Below are 16,194 nucleotides of genomic sequence, written 5' to 3'. Positions count from 1 at the left end.
CCAAGGGGGTGCAGGTTGTTCGGCAGAAATCCCACCTTAAGGCGCCATGCGTCGATCACAGACCCGAGCCTAGGTCATGTCAAAGAGGGAGGGAGCTGTCACGCTTGAGAGTGGACGTAGATCATCGCCTGCCACCATCAGAATAGGCTAGACTGGAGCATTCCGTCGCCAAGGCCCTTCTTTTCAGCCGCATGCCTTCAGCTTTCAAGCAAGAGACTTTCTTCGTAGATATTGTAGAATTTAGTACTGATTGGGACGTCTTCACGCCAGTGCAGAAGTTTGCCATCCTAGGTAGCTGATGCGATTGAGTGTCTGCTGACAGCGTGACCTTACGAAGATCCATACGGTGGCGGGGTTCGAGATATCAGGAGGGGCAAGGGAATGGAAAGATGATCTGCCGGGCAAAGCACAACGAAGCACTTCTTGCATAATAAAGTCCTTCTTTCATAGTTGTCCTCGAGATCCAACACGACATCAACTCTCATTCGGTGGCTAGAATAAGAAACTCCACCGGCGATGTGATAGGCGAGCGGCACCCTTGTCTTGAGGTGGGCGTTTGTGTGCTGATTGCATAATGCCAGCGTGTGTAACGAATGTCCAACAGCCTTAGCAAAAGGAGGGGGAGGGAAGAATGTTTGTCATATAAGGGGCTGCGCGCCCTGATCAAAGCCTAGTAGTAGTTCTTCAGTCCTCTCTTCAATATCGCGCGTTGTGTTGCTCTCGTTGATCTTGGCGAAAATGGCAGACGATGAACATATGGAGTCGACCGATAGTGGTCATTCGATTATCATAGCCACAGTGGCAATGCTGCTGGTGCCGCTGGTGTTCATGTTGAAGAAACTCCTGTTTCCAAACTTTGATCCTCGTGAACCTCCAGTGCTCCGTCCAAAACTGCCAGTGTTCGGCCACATCGTCTCTCTTGTCAGAGAATCGGGTAGCTTCTATGCCAGATTATAGTACGTATTCGATCATCTAAACAGCGCGTACTCTGCCTGACTAAAGTGTGAAGCAAGGAGAATAGAATGCCGATTTGCACACTGCCAATGTTGCATGGCAAGATGTATGTGGCAAACTCGCCCTCTCTGATCGCAGCGGCTATGCGCCACGGAGACATCTCCTCGATGCCTTTCCAGATCGAGGCTTCGTCGGCCGTGCTGGATCTTCCAAAGCATCACATAGGCGCCATTATGCAGCCAGCAATCTTGCATCAGCTCGAGCAAACGATGGCGGCAAATCTACGCCAGGACGCACTGCAGAAGATTAATCATGCTTCTCTGGGATACTTGGCGGGGGTGTTGAACACAATTAATCCCACAAGCCCACTCGAAGAGTCTGATGGATTCGAATGGATCAAGGGTGCCTTGACCATGGCCACTGCAACTGCTCTGTACGGGAAAGACAATATGTGGACCGCTGAGATGTTTGAGGACCTTTGGTGCGAAGATTATAAATTCCAAGTTGGCATGGCAATCGCTAATATCAAGCAGGACATTTGAGAAGGGTGTAGCGCTCTTGGCGATGAAGGTCGCACCGAACCTCCTTGCACCAAAAGCTATCGCTGCCCGACAGAGGTTGAGTGGCCTTGTCCGACCTTTCTACCAGGCACGAAAGGATGAGAACTCGGATGTGGCGAAAATTCTTCAAGACCGAGCTAGGTATCTACGTGAGCTGGGGATGCCATCCGAAGACCTTTCTCAGACTGAATTTGTAATTTTCGTTGCTGCGACGTTGAATACGGCATCGAGCATGTTCTGGACATTTGCCGAAGTTTTCTCCAGGCCAGATTACATTGAGCGTGTCCGGCAGGAAGTTCTACAGGTTGTCGTGGAAACCAAAAGCGAGACAAGACGATATGTGACAATCAATGCCAAAAGCCTGGAAGCAGACTGTCCTTTCCTGGGCGCTTGCTTCCGCGAGGTTTTGAGGCTTCACAGTGCCCAGGTAGGATATCGACGTGTTATGAAAGATACGATGCTGGAAGACACGGATGGCCGTCAATATCTGTTGAAGGAGGGCACCAATATGCAGTGGTCGGCAAGCGTCACGCATTTCATGCCGGAGATTTGGGGCGACGATGCCGTCTCTTTCAAGCCGGAGCGATTCCTTGACGTTGATCCTCGGGATGAGAAACGGAGACGTGGGGCATTGATCCCGTTCGGCGGCGGCCGTTATCTGTGCCCCGGCCGTCACTTTGCCCGAACGGAGACCCTCGGGTTCGTTAGCGCGTTAGCTCTTGGGTTTGACGTGGACGGCGTGAAGGTTCCTGCGGCGGAAGCTCCGCCTCTAGGTGGAGCGACGAGACGACCGGCGGGTAATCGGGCGGCCGAGGATATCAAAGTCTCGCGGCGAGAGGGTTGGGAAGACGTGACGTGGAGATTCGTATGCTAGGTCGTCCTTTAGAACCTATAGCTTCGTTGCTCAAGATCCATCCCGTCTGGGGTGAAGCTTTAGTTGGAAGCATGTCAAATCGGTGAAATGTGATGACATTGCATTTGTCCCATGCCGGCGAAGCAGGATCTTAGTCAGTCGACATACTTGAGAGTCGAAAGTTGCGAACGCAGACCACTCAGTGCCTTTGCTTGGGCAAAACGGAGCTGAAGCAACCGATGCGAAGTAGTCCCGCCGTATGATTGGTGATATCGTTCAGCAGCGACACACAATGGCGGAAGTGGTTGCAGCCGGCAAGTGGCCCCCTGTCAATCCCGGCGTCATGCGTTGAGCTGCCAGTCTGCAGGTTGAAGAGTCTCTGGCGCCGCAATTGGCAGAAAGCGGGAGGATGCGGTGTTGCGTGACGAACCAGATGGAGTGTCGTGCCGCACATAAGACGAGGGGAATCCAGCCATACACGGGTGACGGAACAGCGGGCGATAGTCGACGTGGTCGATCTTATGGGATGATTCGGCGAACCGCTATCAGCCAGGCACCTTTTGGCCTCCCGAGTTGGTGATGTGATGCAAGGATGAGATATGGGGGCGGGAGCGATAGCGAATGGCGCATAGAGTTGGACGATGAGCGATTGGCTGATGGAGGGTGGAAGACACGCTGACAATGTGCATTTGCAAAGCCGGTGCCGAATTCATGGCAGAATAACACAACGTTTGACCGTGAGGTAACCAGACATCCCATCCCTTCCATAATTGTAGTTTGTCGTTGGTCAGGGGGCCTCCAAGCGCGTTCGTTGGCTTTGCCTTGCTTGCTCTCAAGGGTCTAGATGAGGTAGTGGATGGAGTACTCGGGGTCTATGCATCCACGGCTGGTAGGCGTCGGGATGAGCCATCGGTGAAGGGCGTTGGGTGAAGCTATGGTTGTCTCTGCCTCTTCACCGCCCTCTGGCGGCCGGGGGGTCTGTTCGAATCCCCTGCATCTTTGTTGCGGTCAGGGTTTGCTAGATATTGACCTACTTTTCTTGGATTGTTCTTTTGCAAGGAGCGCGGATAGCTGCCGGCGGGGCCTGTGGGATCTCGCGAGGTAAGGTAGTTCAGTAATTTTTTTTTTCTGTCTTCGGCTCTCGCCGGACGCTGTTGCACCGAGCCGCTGGATGTGCCTGATGTCCGACGAACACGGACAGGAAGAAGACAAGTTGCCGCGATTAGAGGAGTAACTGGCCGATTGTCGGCAGAATTAGATTACCAGGGTGGAGTTGATCGAGAAGCTTTCCGCAACTTTCTTGGAATGGTCAATGGATGAGGTAATAAGGTCAGGTCGCAAAAGAGCTTTTCCTCGAATTTGTGGTTGGCGCACTGCAGAAAGGAAAGTGCGTGCCTTGGGCGGGTCGCTGTTCCAGGGCAGGCACGGGATCTTGGGAGCGAGTTTGGGGAAGGAGCTGTTTGTGGGGACCTTCCAATGGAAGGGGAAGGAAGGGGAAGGGTGACGGAAAGAGCTGCCACGGCCCACGCCGTTCTTTCTGTTTTGCTGTGCTGTGCTTGCCCAAGCTTCTTCACGGAATACACCTGCAATTTCGAGACGAGGAAGGCGCAGTTTTGCGTGATAAATGATTCTCTCAGCCTCTTCCCCCGCACTTTGCATTCGAAAAGGCAAGATGTAGCACTTTCCCTTCTTGGTGTATCTCTGCTGGAAGCTACACGCCGAATGCAATGGCATTCAAAGACAAGTCATGAGTCTGACGTACTTTATTTATTATGATGGCAACCAGTCGTCCCTGCTTCATCGGCCTTGCCTGCCCCCGCTTTCCTTCTCAGCCCAACACAAAGGCCCAGCGGTGATCCATGGACGGGGAAGGAGAGGCCGGGTGGTTGGGGGGACCTGAACCCTGCTTGACGGAAGGAGCCCCTGACCACCCGACCTAATCGTGTCAACTTTCCTTTCCTCGGTGCCTCTGCATACCTTACGTAACTTCCTTTCCAAGTTCTCTCAAGAACAGAAGAGCCCAGGGATCGTTGAAGCATTGGAGTGCTCGGGTGACGGGAGTGACATGGCCTCCCGTCCCAGTTACAGTTGGCGCTGACTGTGCACCAGCACCATCGTCCCGTTGTCGGTGCCAGGTGGGCCCTTTCCCCTTCAAGTTTCTCCTCATTCCATCGAGAAAAGCGGAAAAAAGCTTCAGGTTTCCAAGATTGTCGGGCCAGGTCCGGGCCCATGCGACACTCAGCGCCGCCCGTCCTGCCGCTGCTGCGCTCCTGCACCTCGAAGCTCTTCATGGCAGTGGGCGGGTCCTTCCCAACTTTCCCCCCAGGGCCCCAGGCACAGAAAAAAACACAAAACTGGGCGATTCGGTCATTTGATGCGTCATCATTGGCTGGGGCTGACCTGGGGGAAGCAATGGAATGGGGGTCCAGGGTGGCTCCCAGGAGCGAGGGGAAGGGCGGCGGGCGGCGGACGATACGTACCGGCAGCTTTCCCGTCTTCGTCTCGTCAGTCTGTCACTGAGTGAAGTCTGTCTGTCACCGTCACGTAACTACCTAAGGTAAGGTACTCAGGTATTGAGTTTGCTGCTGACAGCATTCGAGTGAAGTGCCTCAGTCCTCTTTGTCTTTGCGCATCTACCAGCCTGTCTGTTAATTTTGAGTGAAGCAGAGAATGTGAGTTCAAATGGAATAGCCAGGTTACACATAGGAAGAACCCCAACAGCTCCATCTTACAGATAGAATGTGTACCTCATCTTCTTCAGCAAAACTGATACGAAACATTCTTGAGCATGTCAGGATCTAGCCATAGCGTCGGTTATTGAGGGTCTCGTTGACATTACATGTACCTGGATGGGATAGGGCATCACAACTTGCCGGATGAACTTTGTCAAACAATCATACTACGTGACTGCTTACATCTGCGGTCAACAACGGTCGATATCAAGGTCATATTCATGGCCCACAGCATCGACGCGACGCCTTCTCGAGTCTCAGATGAAAGAGTTGAAGTGACAAGAGACACGCAGACACGGCGCGCAACACCCAAGACAACACGCAAGGCACGCCACCTTAATTACCCCAACCTTTGCCTCCATTCCCCTTGCTGCGGGTGAGATACCTGACTCTCTCCATCATAATTGTACTTTTAAGATGCATGAGCATGGTCGTATACGCAGCATCACGCCAAAAAGTTACCTTAAACCTCAGCCAGAACAAAAGGAAGACACGGCCCTTCGCACTCTCGCCCGACTCGCCCTGGGGAACCCCGCGCCCTGGGGCCATAATTGTCCACCGCCAGTTTTCCAGAGGTGCTTGGAAGTTGGGGCATCCCGCATGCAACTCTCTGCATTGTGCATTCTGCATCTGTCTGGTGGCTTGCCTTGCTTTCCCCTCCCTCCCTCTGTTACGATTCGAGCACGGCAGACAAACCCACTCGTTCCTTGCCTGCCCGAAGACTAGAGTGATGATGTGACAGCCCATTCGTAAGAGATGCTTTGCAGAGCTGCCGTGCGTCCCTCGTTTCTGGCATGCGGCGATGCGCTGTCGACTTTCAACGTTCTCTTCTTCCCCGCCCTCGTTCCTGTTCCCGTGTTCCTCGATCAGATGCTTTGACCTTTGACGGCAGTACTATTGCCAACGGACAGTCGCACTAAGACTCTGCGGACCGTCTCTTCCTGCATAAGCTTACCTGGCCTTACCTTGCCATAGTGTGCCATGGTACGGATAGGGCCCCTTGGATCGTCCATGTCCCCTTGCGCATCTTCGTCCCCCCCTCGTTTTCCCCCCATCGTCTCCTTGCTGCTCTCCAGCTCCTCCACGCCTTGCGCGCCGTTCGGTCCTGTCTTGAAGCTTCTGCGTTCGTCGTGAGGCGCAAGATACCTTGTCAGTCAGCTTGGGTTCCCTGCAGCTTCGAGAGGAAGGAACTGTTCAGGAAGGAACACACGTCTGAATACGCAACTACCTACCCGGATCCTCCTTTCCTTCCTCATTTTCTACATTGTCGGCTCTTTCCTTCCATCCAAATCGACATTAGGAAAAGTACGTAGCCCATTTCTTGCCTAAGGTACCTTACCTACTCAACCGGATAGTCACGTGAAGTCATCACCACATTTTCCTCGAGTCTGGTGCGGTAAAAGCTACCTACCGGCACCTTACGACTCGACTTGAGCATCCACGGACAAAGCAACCTCACCAACTCATCACGTCAAATCTGTCAATCGACAAAGGAGCCCACCGGCTTGCGGCAGGGAAAACAACATCCATACGTACTTCGTTCCCCGGGCGCGGCGCATCGACATCATCGTTTCCCATCAACGGGGGGCCACCTGTCTCACTAGCGCGAACGAACCTCCCCCGGCATCCCTGTCGCGTTCCGGCTGATTTGCGCCCATTTGCCAGCGGCGGCCCCAAGGTCACCAGCTCACGGTCCCAAGTCCCCCAAGTCCCCCATCCTGAGGTACGGATAAGTCTCCAAGCAACAGCAGGTCGAGTGGTCGAACTCGACTTTTGTACCTAGCCGCGTCTCCAGCTTGACCTCTCACCACCACCTTGCAGACTGCAGTGATCAAGGGTGAACCACCTTGTCACCTTGACCTTGATCTCGACCTCTCTCTGGAGTCTTTCCCCCCATCCCCGAAAGAGACAAGACAAGACACCACCATCTCCTCAACCCACCCACACCAACAAGAACCGGGACCCTGTCGCCAGTCCACCGTCACCTCCACCTGGACCTTCACACCCCCTGGCCCCCGAGGTGCTGCAAAAAAAAGAGGCGAGGGCCAAGGAAAAGAAAGAGAGGGAAAAAACGAGAGTGAGCACAGGCACAAGCTGTTCAATGCCAGCAGCCGGCCAGCCCAGCTCCACCGAAACAGGATCCGACCAGGGGAATCCAAAATAATTCTGCGTCCGTGTAACACAACAGTGTGTCGCGATCTTCCTCTGCTCCTCGACCCTTCCCTCCTACTTCCCTACCTTGCTTCACACCTCACCTCACCTTACCTCTCACTCTCAACCTTACCCTCCCACAACACCACACTCACGGTTCTTCAACCGTCGCCCTGTCGAACCCTCAGCACCGCGATTAGCACCGAACGATACCTTTACCTATCGAGCGATCCTCTTCGGCACCCGCATACAGTTCTGCTTTTGCGATAGCATCCACTGCACCCTAGTCGCCGTCGCGCTGACGCACCCTCCGATACCTATGTGCAATCCACCCTGTGGGCTTTGAGCTAAAAACTCGGCGCGATGGATCCAAGACAGCCGCCACAGCTGCCCTTCTCGCGCAACGCTGCTTCACAGTACAGCCGCTCACCTTTTCCTCCATCGTCGAACACGACCGCGACATCAACACCGAACCAGTCGCCATTCCCACCCGTCTCCCACCCGCCTGCGAACAATCCTCCATATGCCGAGCATCAGCGACGCTCCTCAGAAAATCCATACTACTCATCGGGCCCGAGATCGTTCCCACAAGAGCCCAGCTCGGGTCCTCCTCCTCCTCCTTCGGGCCACTCTCGACACCCGAGTGCATCCTCATTACCTGGTGGCCCGCCGATGAATCGTAATATGCCTCCTCCGGGCTCTCCTCCCCAGCCCGGGAACCCACCTCCCCCGGGATCGCATCAGATGGGGCACTATGGCTTGCCTGTGCCAAGAGCTCCGCCGTTGAATGTTGGTCATCCAACTTCATTCCCGGGGGGCCGCGAGCTACCCTCGCTACACTCAATACAAAGAACGGGGAGCACCGGTAGTTCAATGTCAATATCCTCCATGTTGGGCGGGCCTCCGGCAGCGCAAAGAGACTCGCAGCCGCCGCCTTCGCATTTTCCTGCGCCTGCGACCTCGGCGCCCTCTGGGCCGACGTTCGCGCCGACGATGCAGGCTTCCCCGAGAATGCACTCTGCATCTTCCGACTACCAGCCTTTCAGAAGACCTCAGACACCAGACCATCAGCGCCCGTATGATCCGAGAGGCAGCGCTGCTGCGTCACCACAGGGTGCGTATTCGACCACGCCCGAGATGCAGCGGTACGGCACACCCCAGCAGAGCTACCACCAGCGCGGACCTTCAGCTCAAGATGGTAGAGAATCGAGCCGAATGCCTCAAGGCCCTCCACCGAGGCCTACGAGCCAGCCAAAGTCGTTCCAGAATATGCCGCCGAGGTCTGCCGACATGGGTCGAAATAACGGACCGGAAGAGATGTATCCGAGGCGAGAGGAGATATCCAGAGGCTCAATGGAGTACAATCCTGAAAGACCCGGTCTGAAGCCCATGACCTTTGATGACCGTTACCGCGCAGAAAGAGATCGCCGGGATGAGATCGAGTTCAGGGAAAGGGAGCAGGCAAGGGAAAGAGAGCGCAGAGACAGAGCATATTCTGGAGGCGACGGCGGTCGAGGACCTCCTGTACACCAGGGCGAATATCGGCCCCAGGAAGTTCAAAGAGGCCAGCCTCCACCATTCACCCGGCCCCCGGAGCAGCAACGTGAACAAGGCCCTTGGCCGCCGAGACAGCAGCCGCCTTTTGATCAGTCCAGAGTACCGTACGATCCCGCTGGACTACACCCAAGGCATCACGACTACCCTCCGACCTCTGCGCCTGGCTACCCACCTCAAGCTCAGGGTCATCCCGCTCCAGCTCCTCAGTTCCAGCAACAGCCACCTCCCAACGATCGGTATCCTCCTCCCAATCATGCTCAGCAGCCCCCTCCAGGCCAGCCTGGGCCACCAGGGCAGCCCGGCCAGCCTGGTCAGCCGCACCTGCAGCTACAACAGCCGCAACAGCAGCAGCAGCCTTTTGACTCTCCCGAGCGACGGATAAATCACCTACACCCCCAAGGGCAACCGCCTCCGCCGCATCGCCGTCCTGTCGAGGAAGGCCCGCCGCCTCCATCAGTCGCATACAGCACACCTCATGGCCCGCCAATGTACGATTCGCCTCGCAACCGACCTGCTGAAGAGCATCCAAACAATACCCAAAGAAATTTATTGGCGGTCCAGGAGATCAATCGGAAAGGACGAGTATCGCCATTACCTCAGGCTGTCCAAGGAGCACAATCACGACAGCCAGGACCACCAGGGCAGCTCAGCATAAAGAGCGAGTTTGGTAAGATGTTCTCCGGGATAGGAAGCGGAGTCACCCTTACTGGCAGCCCTGTCAACACAGTGACTCCATCACCATACACAAACGCAAGTCTTGCAAGACGCGACGAAACAGACGGCCCAGCGCACGAGTCTGGACCAGACACCGCAGCGCCCAAACCCAAGGGCAGGCGGAGAAAGTTGAAGGAAGATGACACCAAGGGTGACGAGGAGAGCACGGGACGACTGACGCCTGTTGGTCGAGCAAAGCGCCCGAAGACTCATCAACACCACCACCATCAGTACGTCCCGGTTCCCTCTGGTCTTTCTACAACGACTAACGACGACAGCCATCATCACCATCATCACCATGGTCATCATGCTGTCGATCACGCCAATGCCCCCACCCCTACTCCCAGTGGCGGCACGCCTTTCAAGAACGTCAAGGGAAACACCCCCATCCCATCTCCGACAGGACTGGCGAAGGATTTGCCGGCTGCTCACCACCATCATGTTCCTCGACCAGCGCATCAGCATCAACACGTGAAGGAGACGCCCGCCAAGCAGGCCGTGCACAGCCCGACGAATGTTCTTCCTCCCAAGCCGAAGACGATTGTAACCTCAAAGGCTGTGGTCGAATCGGTCGCTCACTTGCCGCGAACTCATCTGGGCGATGTGCTCTACGAACCCAAGCTCAGCCCCGCGAGACAATTGCCAAATGTTCCATCAGGCCGCGGATTTTCCTCGACACCTATGCCACTTCCTTGGAATGTCATCAAGGACAAGGAGAACTGCACACTCACTGTGAAGGTACCCAAGGTGCACCTGACTCCAGCGGCAAGGGAAGAGATCACGGCTCGCAGGGCATTATGGGGCACAGACGTGTACACGGACGACTCAGATGTCGTTGCTGCCTGCATTCACGGCGGATGGATTCGGGGTGAATGGGCTGATGATGTGGACGTGGCAATGTTGGACCTCGATCGTGGTATCAATGCCCCCGAAAGAGAAGTTCCGGCAACGAAAAGACGCAGCAAGGAAAAGGATAAGGAGGAGAAGGCCCGATTGGAGGCGAACTCGGCCACATACCTCGACAAGCCGCCCAGGACGGGCCCTGTCACTGTACCCGTCGATCGCGATATGCACGTCAGCCTCGTGGTTCTCCCACGATTGGATAAATACGGTAGCACTACTCGCTTCGGCATCCAGTCGCGAGAATTTGGCGGACGGTACAATGGTCGACAGTCGGTCCATGACGGCATCAGCTACATGATTACGGGTATTCGCTGGGTCACGAATGGCGCCGGCACGCAAAACCGTCTCCGTGGCAAAGGCCGCAGAGAGCGAATGCGCAAGGCCATGGGAGAGATGCACGCGGCCAGCCGAGGCCTTAACGGGGCCGAGCTGGAGCGCGAGAAGCTTCGCCTGAGCAAGATTCGAGGGGAGATCGTCTCCGGCACCTGGTGGAAGAGGAACCAAGGTTCGCGTGCCTTTGGCGAGGACAAGGAAGAACGAGCGCCGAGCGAAGGGGATAAGGAAAACAGAATCGACGGCGAGCCTCCTCAAAGTGCGGCTCCCAAGGCGAACGGAGTTACCACAAATGGCGCTTCGGCGTCCGATGACGACAAGATGGATGTGGATAGTGCCGCCGCAAAGGTGTCAGATGTTCCAGTTGCTTGAGCTATCTATCACGGCTTGATTTGAAGGCGAATGGCATATGAGCATTGAGCAGCGGATGACAAAGTTGGAGTAGTTTTGTAGGAGTAGCGCTGGTTATAATACCCAATACTTTTTGAATACTTGAAGTGGTTCGAGGTCATGAGATGGTATCTTGATATGATTATGGCGACTAGTTACTATACACTGATGATACAATGCGAGAGGTTCTCTTCATTTAAATGTGTTGCCTGACAGAAGGTGTCCCAATGTCTTCTGGCGTCGCTTTGCAAGGCGTATCGCCTCCATCTTTATCGAGGCCAAGTCGCTCTCTCTCTCTTTCTTTCCTTCTTCATTAGAAGCGCCCGACTTCCTAGCACATCTACCCCGCAAAGAAGGAGACGTTCATGGGTACTCTAGAAATCCGTCACGCGACCGTTGTAGCTCCAATCGCCACCAGACCCCCAACGAAGCGGCTCCCTCTTGGGCCCGCCGACCTCGCCGGTGCGCGGGTTGACGTCGCCCTCGAACTCTGCGGGGGCGCCGCGGACGTAGTTTGGGTGCATTGTGTCCTCGTCCGTTGCTGCGATCGTGGGGGTCGCAGTGGTAGCAGGTTCGGTCGCGGTTGCTGTTGTGGTAGCCTCGGCGGCGACTGAGGAGCTGGAAGAGGTAGAGAGTGGTTCGGCAGAGGTAGATGAGGCGTCGGCGGGGGTTTCGGATTGCTCTTCGACGAGGTGTTGGAAGGCGCTGGACACGGAGGCCTGGCGCTGGAGACGCTCGAATTCGGCTTGTTGGTCTGCTGGAAGGCGGGGGGGCGCGGGGCCGCGGGAGAAGGCTGAGGTTGAGGAGAGGCGGGATGGGAGCGAGGGCTTTGAGAGGTTGAGGAGGGGGCGGAGGCGGAGGAGGCGAGACATTTTGGGTGTTTTGTTGACTGGGTTTATTGTGGTTTGATTTGGTTTTGGATCGTAGAAGTTTGGGTTGGTGGAGGAAAGGTGTAAGGTCGTTGTTGACGGTAGTGATGGTGGTGATGTGAAGAGTGCGGGTTTTGGAGGTGGACGATTTCGGGACGATGGCGAAAATGCTCGGTAAAGAGAAAAATGTCACAATGTCATTGACGCGGGTTGGTCGGAGCGCTGCGCAGTGCAGCGCGGGAGGCGTTTTTTTTGTTTGGACCCTTGCTGGTAGCTGTACCCCTTGGGTTCCCCAATGAGCGGCGCCATCCATGGCTTTGGGCTTCCGGTGGCGGAGGCGGATGGGGCCGAGGTTTGCCGTTGCGGAAGCTCAGCAGGTGCCTGGCAGGCCTGGAGGTACCTCCCGGGTGGATGACATAATGGGATGCCCGTGGGCGGGCTCTAAACTCTGTGATCACGGAGTTTGAACCCTCGTACTAACTAGTATCGTTGTTTGATTCTGTGAGTCAATTAGTAGCTCATGAATTCAACTCATTTCCAGCTAGAGTTTCCTATCATTGTTACTCCTGCCGCCATTATTGTAAATTCGACCTAAGTAAATACCCCTCCTCTCTAATTGTCTCCTGAGGTACATTCGTTCTAGAATACACGTAGAGCACCCTCAAATAGGCGGGGACGTGTTAATAGCAGGTTACTGTGGCTGATTTCATTTCTATGGAACTTGCCTATCTTGCTTCCGGTGCCTGCCTCAGATTGAACCCCACAATCAACTATTCGATGTTGTGCTTCCGTTTCCAAGCTCAAATTCATACTCTTATATACCTATTCCAATATTCCAAAAGGAAAGTCTATTTGATAGGCGCAACAGGTTTGAGTACGAGATACGTGCCTGGCTGCTAGTCCTCTCGTTTGTGCCAGGCATACAGATTAATCTTGTCAACCAGCTGGCCAAGCCGCCATATAAAAGAGCCCAAGACTTGCGCCTAGTTCTCAAGCCCGAGAGAAGTATCGGTTCAGAGGGATCAGTCGGCAGACAACTGCAGGCTGCATGTATTGTCAAGGGACAGACTCGACGAGGCGAGAAAACTGTTTCATCAGCCTTCTGAGAAGGCCCGGTTTACCATTCACAGACGCTACTATCAGTATGTCTACCTAAAGGTTCCTTACCTCCTCCATCACCCCTCGACGTGTATTGCATATAGAATACATCAAGACACATGAGATCTCACTTGGGACGAAGAGCTGTTTTGAACCTTTAGGGTAGCCGAACGACAAGCCTAGAACATGCCAGTAGCATGTTCATAAAGTTTGACGGCCGCTCATTGCAACAACACAACGGGACAATGGAGCGGGTTCTTGGGCAAGGAAAACTAAAAAGTGTCTTTCTCCGCCTTTATATACAGAACCCCTTGGTTCTCGGGTTTGGCCTGTGATTCGTGATAGAGACTCTTCATCTGTCTCCCACCTCCTTCACCGTGACTTGGACTATCTCAATGTTTCACAGCAGCTTACGTTCCCTTCGCCCTCGGTAGCGACCGTATCATAGCTTCCGAATCACGATCTTTGAACTCCATCAACGGGCATTGATGGATATTCTCCGCCAAGTCCACCTGAGCCCAAACTTCCAAGACGGCATTATGGGCAACCTTCCACATGACTGGCGGGCTGGTGCTTCCAGGAACACATCATTCTGGGAAGAAGTGAAGGAGGATGGCACTGATGTCAAGCGCTCCAATCATATCCACGTCTGCATCGCTGCCATCCCGACTCGCCGGGAATCCCAAGCCCGACACGCGAGCTGATGAACAACCCCCTGGTAAGCTTAAACTCACGACGGCAGCCCCGGAGAATTTAAGCTTCAACGTCCGTCGGCTCCAGGAACGCACCCCATGGCGCGGAGTACAGCGGTTTACATGCATGTCAGGGGATCGGCTCTGAACGAGCACGTTTTCGTATCATTTTCACTCCATGTTAGCACCATATTGCTATAGATACCAGTACATTGTCCTCACGGCCAGCCAGCCAGAAGAGACTCGCAAGTTCGCATCCACAATCCTCAGTTCCATGATTGCCATCATCCAAGGACCATGCCCGGCGCGTTGTCTCCATCGTGGGGTGTCCCCCGGACCCCCGCTCCGGCAGGGGCAACGCCCGCTAATCCCACCAATCCCCCACCACCTCCGATATTGCGGTCTCGAATCTTGGCAGAATGGCTGGTTGCTCTTTCGCCGGGCAGACCGTGGACGGCAGGTTAACGGTCCACTTTGAAGACAACGCCGAGTTGACTGATTCCCTTCCCTCTTTCTGAGAACTGTTTGCCTATAATGGGCTTCTGAGGAGAATGGACCCGAAATTGGCGGGATGATTGCAGCCTGCGGCGTGTCTGATGGGCTCGCTTACACGGAGACTGGCCTGCGGCATATGTGGTGTTCTCGGAAGATGACTTACACGGCGCTGCCCCTCCACTCCCTTCACACCTCCATGATGAACGACCTTTGATAAACGATATAAATTTCCCCATCCACTCCCTCTTCTACTCCGTCCTCCCACCGGCTCACTCTTCATCACAAGAATAAGGGACCTCCAAGTTCCACCCCATCACGCCCAAAATGCGTCTCCTCTCAACCCTAACATCCTTCCTCGCCCTCGCAGCGGCACCCCTCGTCTCCGCCTTCACGAACCCCATCCGCCGCCCCGGCGGCTCCGACCCGTTCCTGACCTACTCGGGCGACGGCTACTACTACCTCCTTTCAACAACCTGGTCCACCGTCGAGATCGCCCGCTCCACCACCATCGAAGGGCTCAAGACCGCCACCAAGAAAGTCGTATACTCCTCCGCCGACGCCTCGCGATGCTGCAACGTCTGGGCGCCCGAGGTCCACTGGCTGGGCAACCGGTGGTACATCTACTTCACGGCGGGCGGGAGCGCGAACCTGGATAACCAGAGGATGCATGTTCTGAGGGGTATGTCTCTAGCTAACTCTACACATCTCTCACTCACCCTCCTCTCCTTCTTATTACTAGCTTAAACAATATCATGAGAGAGCCTCGTCACTAACATACACCAGGCGGCACGACCCCCTGGGACGCCTACACCTACGTAGGCCGCATCGGCCCCGACGAATGGGCCATCGACGCCTCCGTCCTCCGCACCCCCTCCCTCGGCGAATACCTCGTCTTCTCCTGCTTCCACGGCGCAACCTACCAATCCATCTGCATCCAGAAGCTCAACACGGACTACGTCTCCACCTCCGGCTCCGTCGCCCTCATCTCCCAGCCCACCCAAGCCTGGGAACGCGTCTCCCACCCCGTCAACGAAGGCCCCGCGGCGCTCTACTTCGGCGGCAAGACCTACCTCGCGTACTCGGCCTCGTACTGCTGGTCCGCGTCCTACTGTCTGGGCCTGTTGACCTGGGACGGGAGCAGGGCGCCGACGGATCCCGCGGCGTGGACGAAGGGGAACGGGTGCGTGTTGAGTAGTGGGAACGGGCATTACGGCACGGGGCATAATAGTTTCTTTGCGAGCCCGAAGGGGGATCAGACGTGGATTGCGTACCATGCTACTGCGAACAGCGCGGGCGCGTGCGATGATAGTCGGTATACCATGGTGCAGATGCTCGGGACGCATAGTAACGGCTCGCCTAACTTTGGGACGCCTGTTGCTTTTAGTTATGCGTATGGTGAGCCGTCCAAGTGAGTTGGCGATGGGGGGAAGGGGGTTGCGAGGGATGTTGGAGGGAGGGAGAGGTAGGGTGTTGATGACTGTGATGCTGGGGATGAAGATATGAGGAAATGAGATGACGCTACAAATGGTGGATGAAGGGAGGATACTTGAGAGTTGATGTTCGATTCTTGTAAATATTTCTTTGTTAGGGTTGGATGTACATAACTATCAAGTTTATCTGAAAGACTTTTATTGATTTTCAAGCCAATTGACGACTCATCAGGAGATGAAAATAAGGACAACATTGCAAGACACCACTGATCCAATGTAGCTGTATCAGATTAAACACATGGAATAGGACGTGAGATGCGATCCTTCGGGTTACGTGATTACTTGAGATCAAAACATGGGATCAAAACATAAGTAGGTGACCAAGCATACAGATGACTGACTTTCATGGGTCTCAAAATTTCATAGTGGATTGCTCAGGTTAGGAGAGGCGGCAGGTGTGAAA

General features: G+C 54.9%; 4 protein-coding genes across 4 annotated transcripts; 3 read left to right on the top strand and 1 right to left on the bottom strand.

Moving 5' to 3' along the window:
- Positions 1 to 738: 738 nt before the first annotated feature.
- HER10_EVM0002538 (prostacyclin synthase) lies at positions 739 to 2,388 on the top strand (the record flags this gene model as incomplete). The annotated part of the gene is made up of 3 exons (XM_035472244.1): positions 739 to 956; positions 1,010 to 1,435; positions 1,488 to 2,388. The coding sequence occupies 3 exons, from the start codon at positions 739 to 741 to the stop codon at positions 2,386 to 2,388; spliced, it is 1,545 nt and encodes a 514-aa protein (XP_035333794.1).
- A 4,029-nt stretch (positions 2,389 to 6,417) lies between these two features.
- Positions 6,418 to 11,219, top strand: HER10_EVM0008440 (histone deacetylation protein Rxt3). The gene is made up of 2 exons (XM_035477963.1): positions 6,418 to 9,751; positions 9,800 to 11,219. Exons 1-2 carry the CDS (start codon positions 7,614 to 7,616, stop codon positions 11,127 to 11,129), a joined length of 3,468 nt encoding a protein of 1,155 aa, XP_035334194.1. The 5' UTR covers positions 6,418 to 7,613; the 3' UTR covers positions 11,130 to 11,219.
- Positions 11,220 to 11,263: 44 nt separating this feature from the next.
- HER10_EVM0012339 (uncharacterized protein) lies at positions 11,264 to 12,189 on the bottom strand. Its single transcript, XM_035481736.1, has one exon. It carries the CDS (start codon positions 12,017 to 12,019, stop codon positions 11,522 to 11,524), a length of 498 nt encoding a protein of 165 aa, XP_035334478.1. The 5' UTR covers positions 12,020 to 12,189; the 3' UTR covers positions 11,264 to 11,521.
- A 2,436-nt stretch (positions 12,190 to 14,625) lies between these two features.
- HER10_EVM0009252 (glycosyl family protein) lies at positions 14,626 to 15,713 on the top strand (the record flags this gene model as incomplete). The annotated part of the gene is made up of 2 exons (XM_035478743.1): positions 14,626 to 14,980; positions 15,085 to 15,713. The coding sequence occupies 2 exons, from the start codon at positions 14,626 to 14,628 to the stop codon at positions 15,711 to 15,713; spliced, it is 984 nt and encodes a 327-aa protein (XP_035334249.1).
- Between the last annotated feature and the right edge of the window lie 481 nt (positions 15,714 to 16,194).

This window comes from Colletotrichum scovillei (genome assembly GCF_011075155.1).
Source record: "Colletotrichum scovillei strain TJNH1 chromosome Unknown Contig00005, whole genome shotgun sequence".
Lineage (NCBI taxonomy): Eukaryota > Fungi > Ascomycota > Sordariomycetes > Glomerellales > Glomerellaceae > Colletotrichum > Colletotrichum scovillei.
Note: the sequence above shows the minus strand (reverse complement) of the source record. Positions and strands in the feature narration are given on the sequence as shown.

What these genes read in the sequence shown, in the direction of transcription:
- HER10_EVM0012339 (XM_035481736.1), bottom strand. Translation starts at nt 12,019, where the DNA reads ATGTCTCGCCTCCTCCGCCTCCGCCCCCTCCTCAACCTCTCAAAGCCC.
- HER10_EVM0008440 (XM_035477963.1), top strand. Translation starts at nt 7,614, where the DNA reads ATGGATCCAAGACAGCCGCCACAGCTGCCCTTCTCGCGCAACGCTGCT. An exon ending in CATCAACACCACCACCATCA is followed by an intron (nt 9,752 to 9,799) that starts GTACGTCCCGGT and finishes TAACGACGACAG; the next exon opens with CCATCATCACCATCATCACC.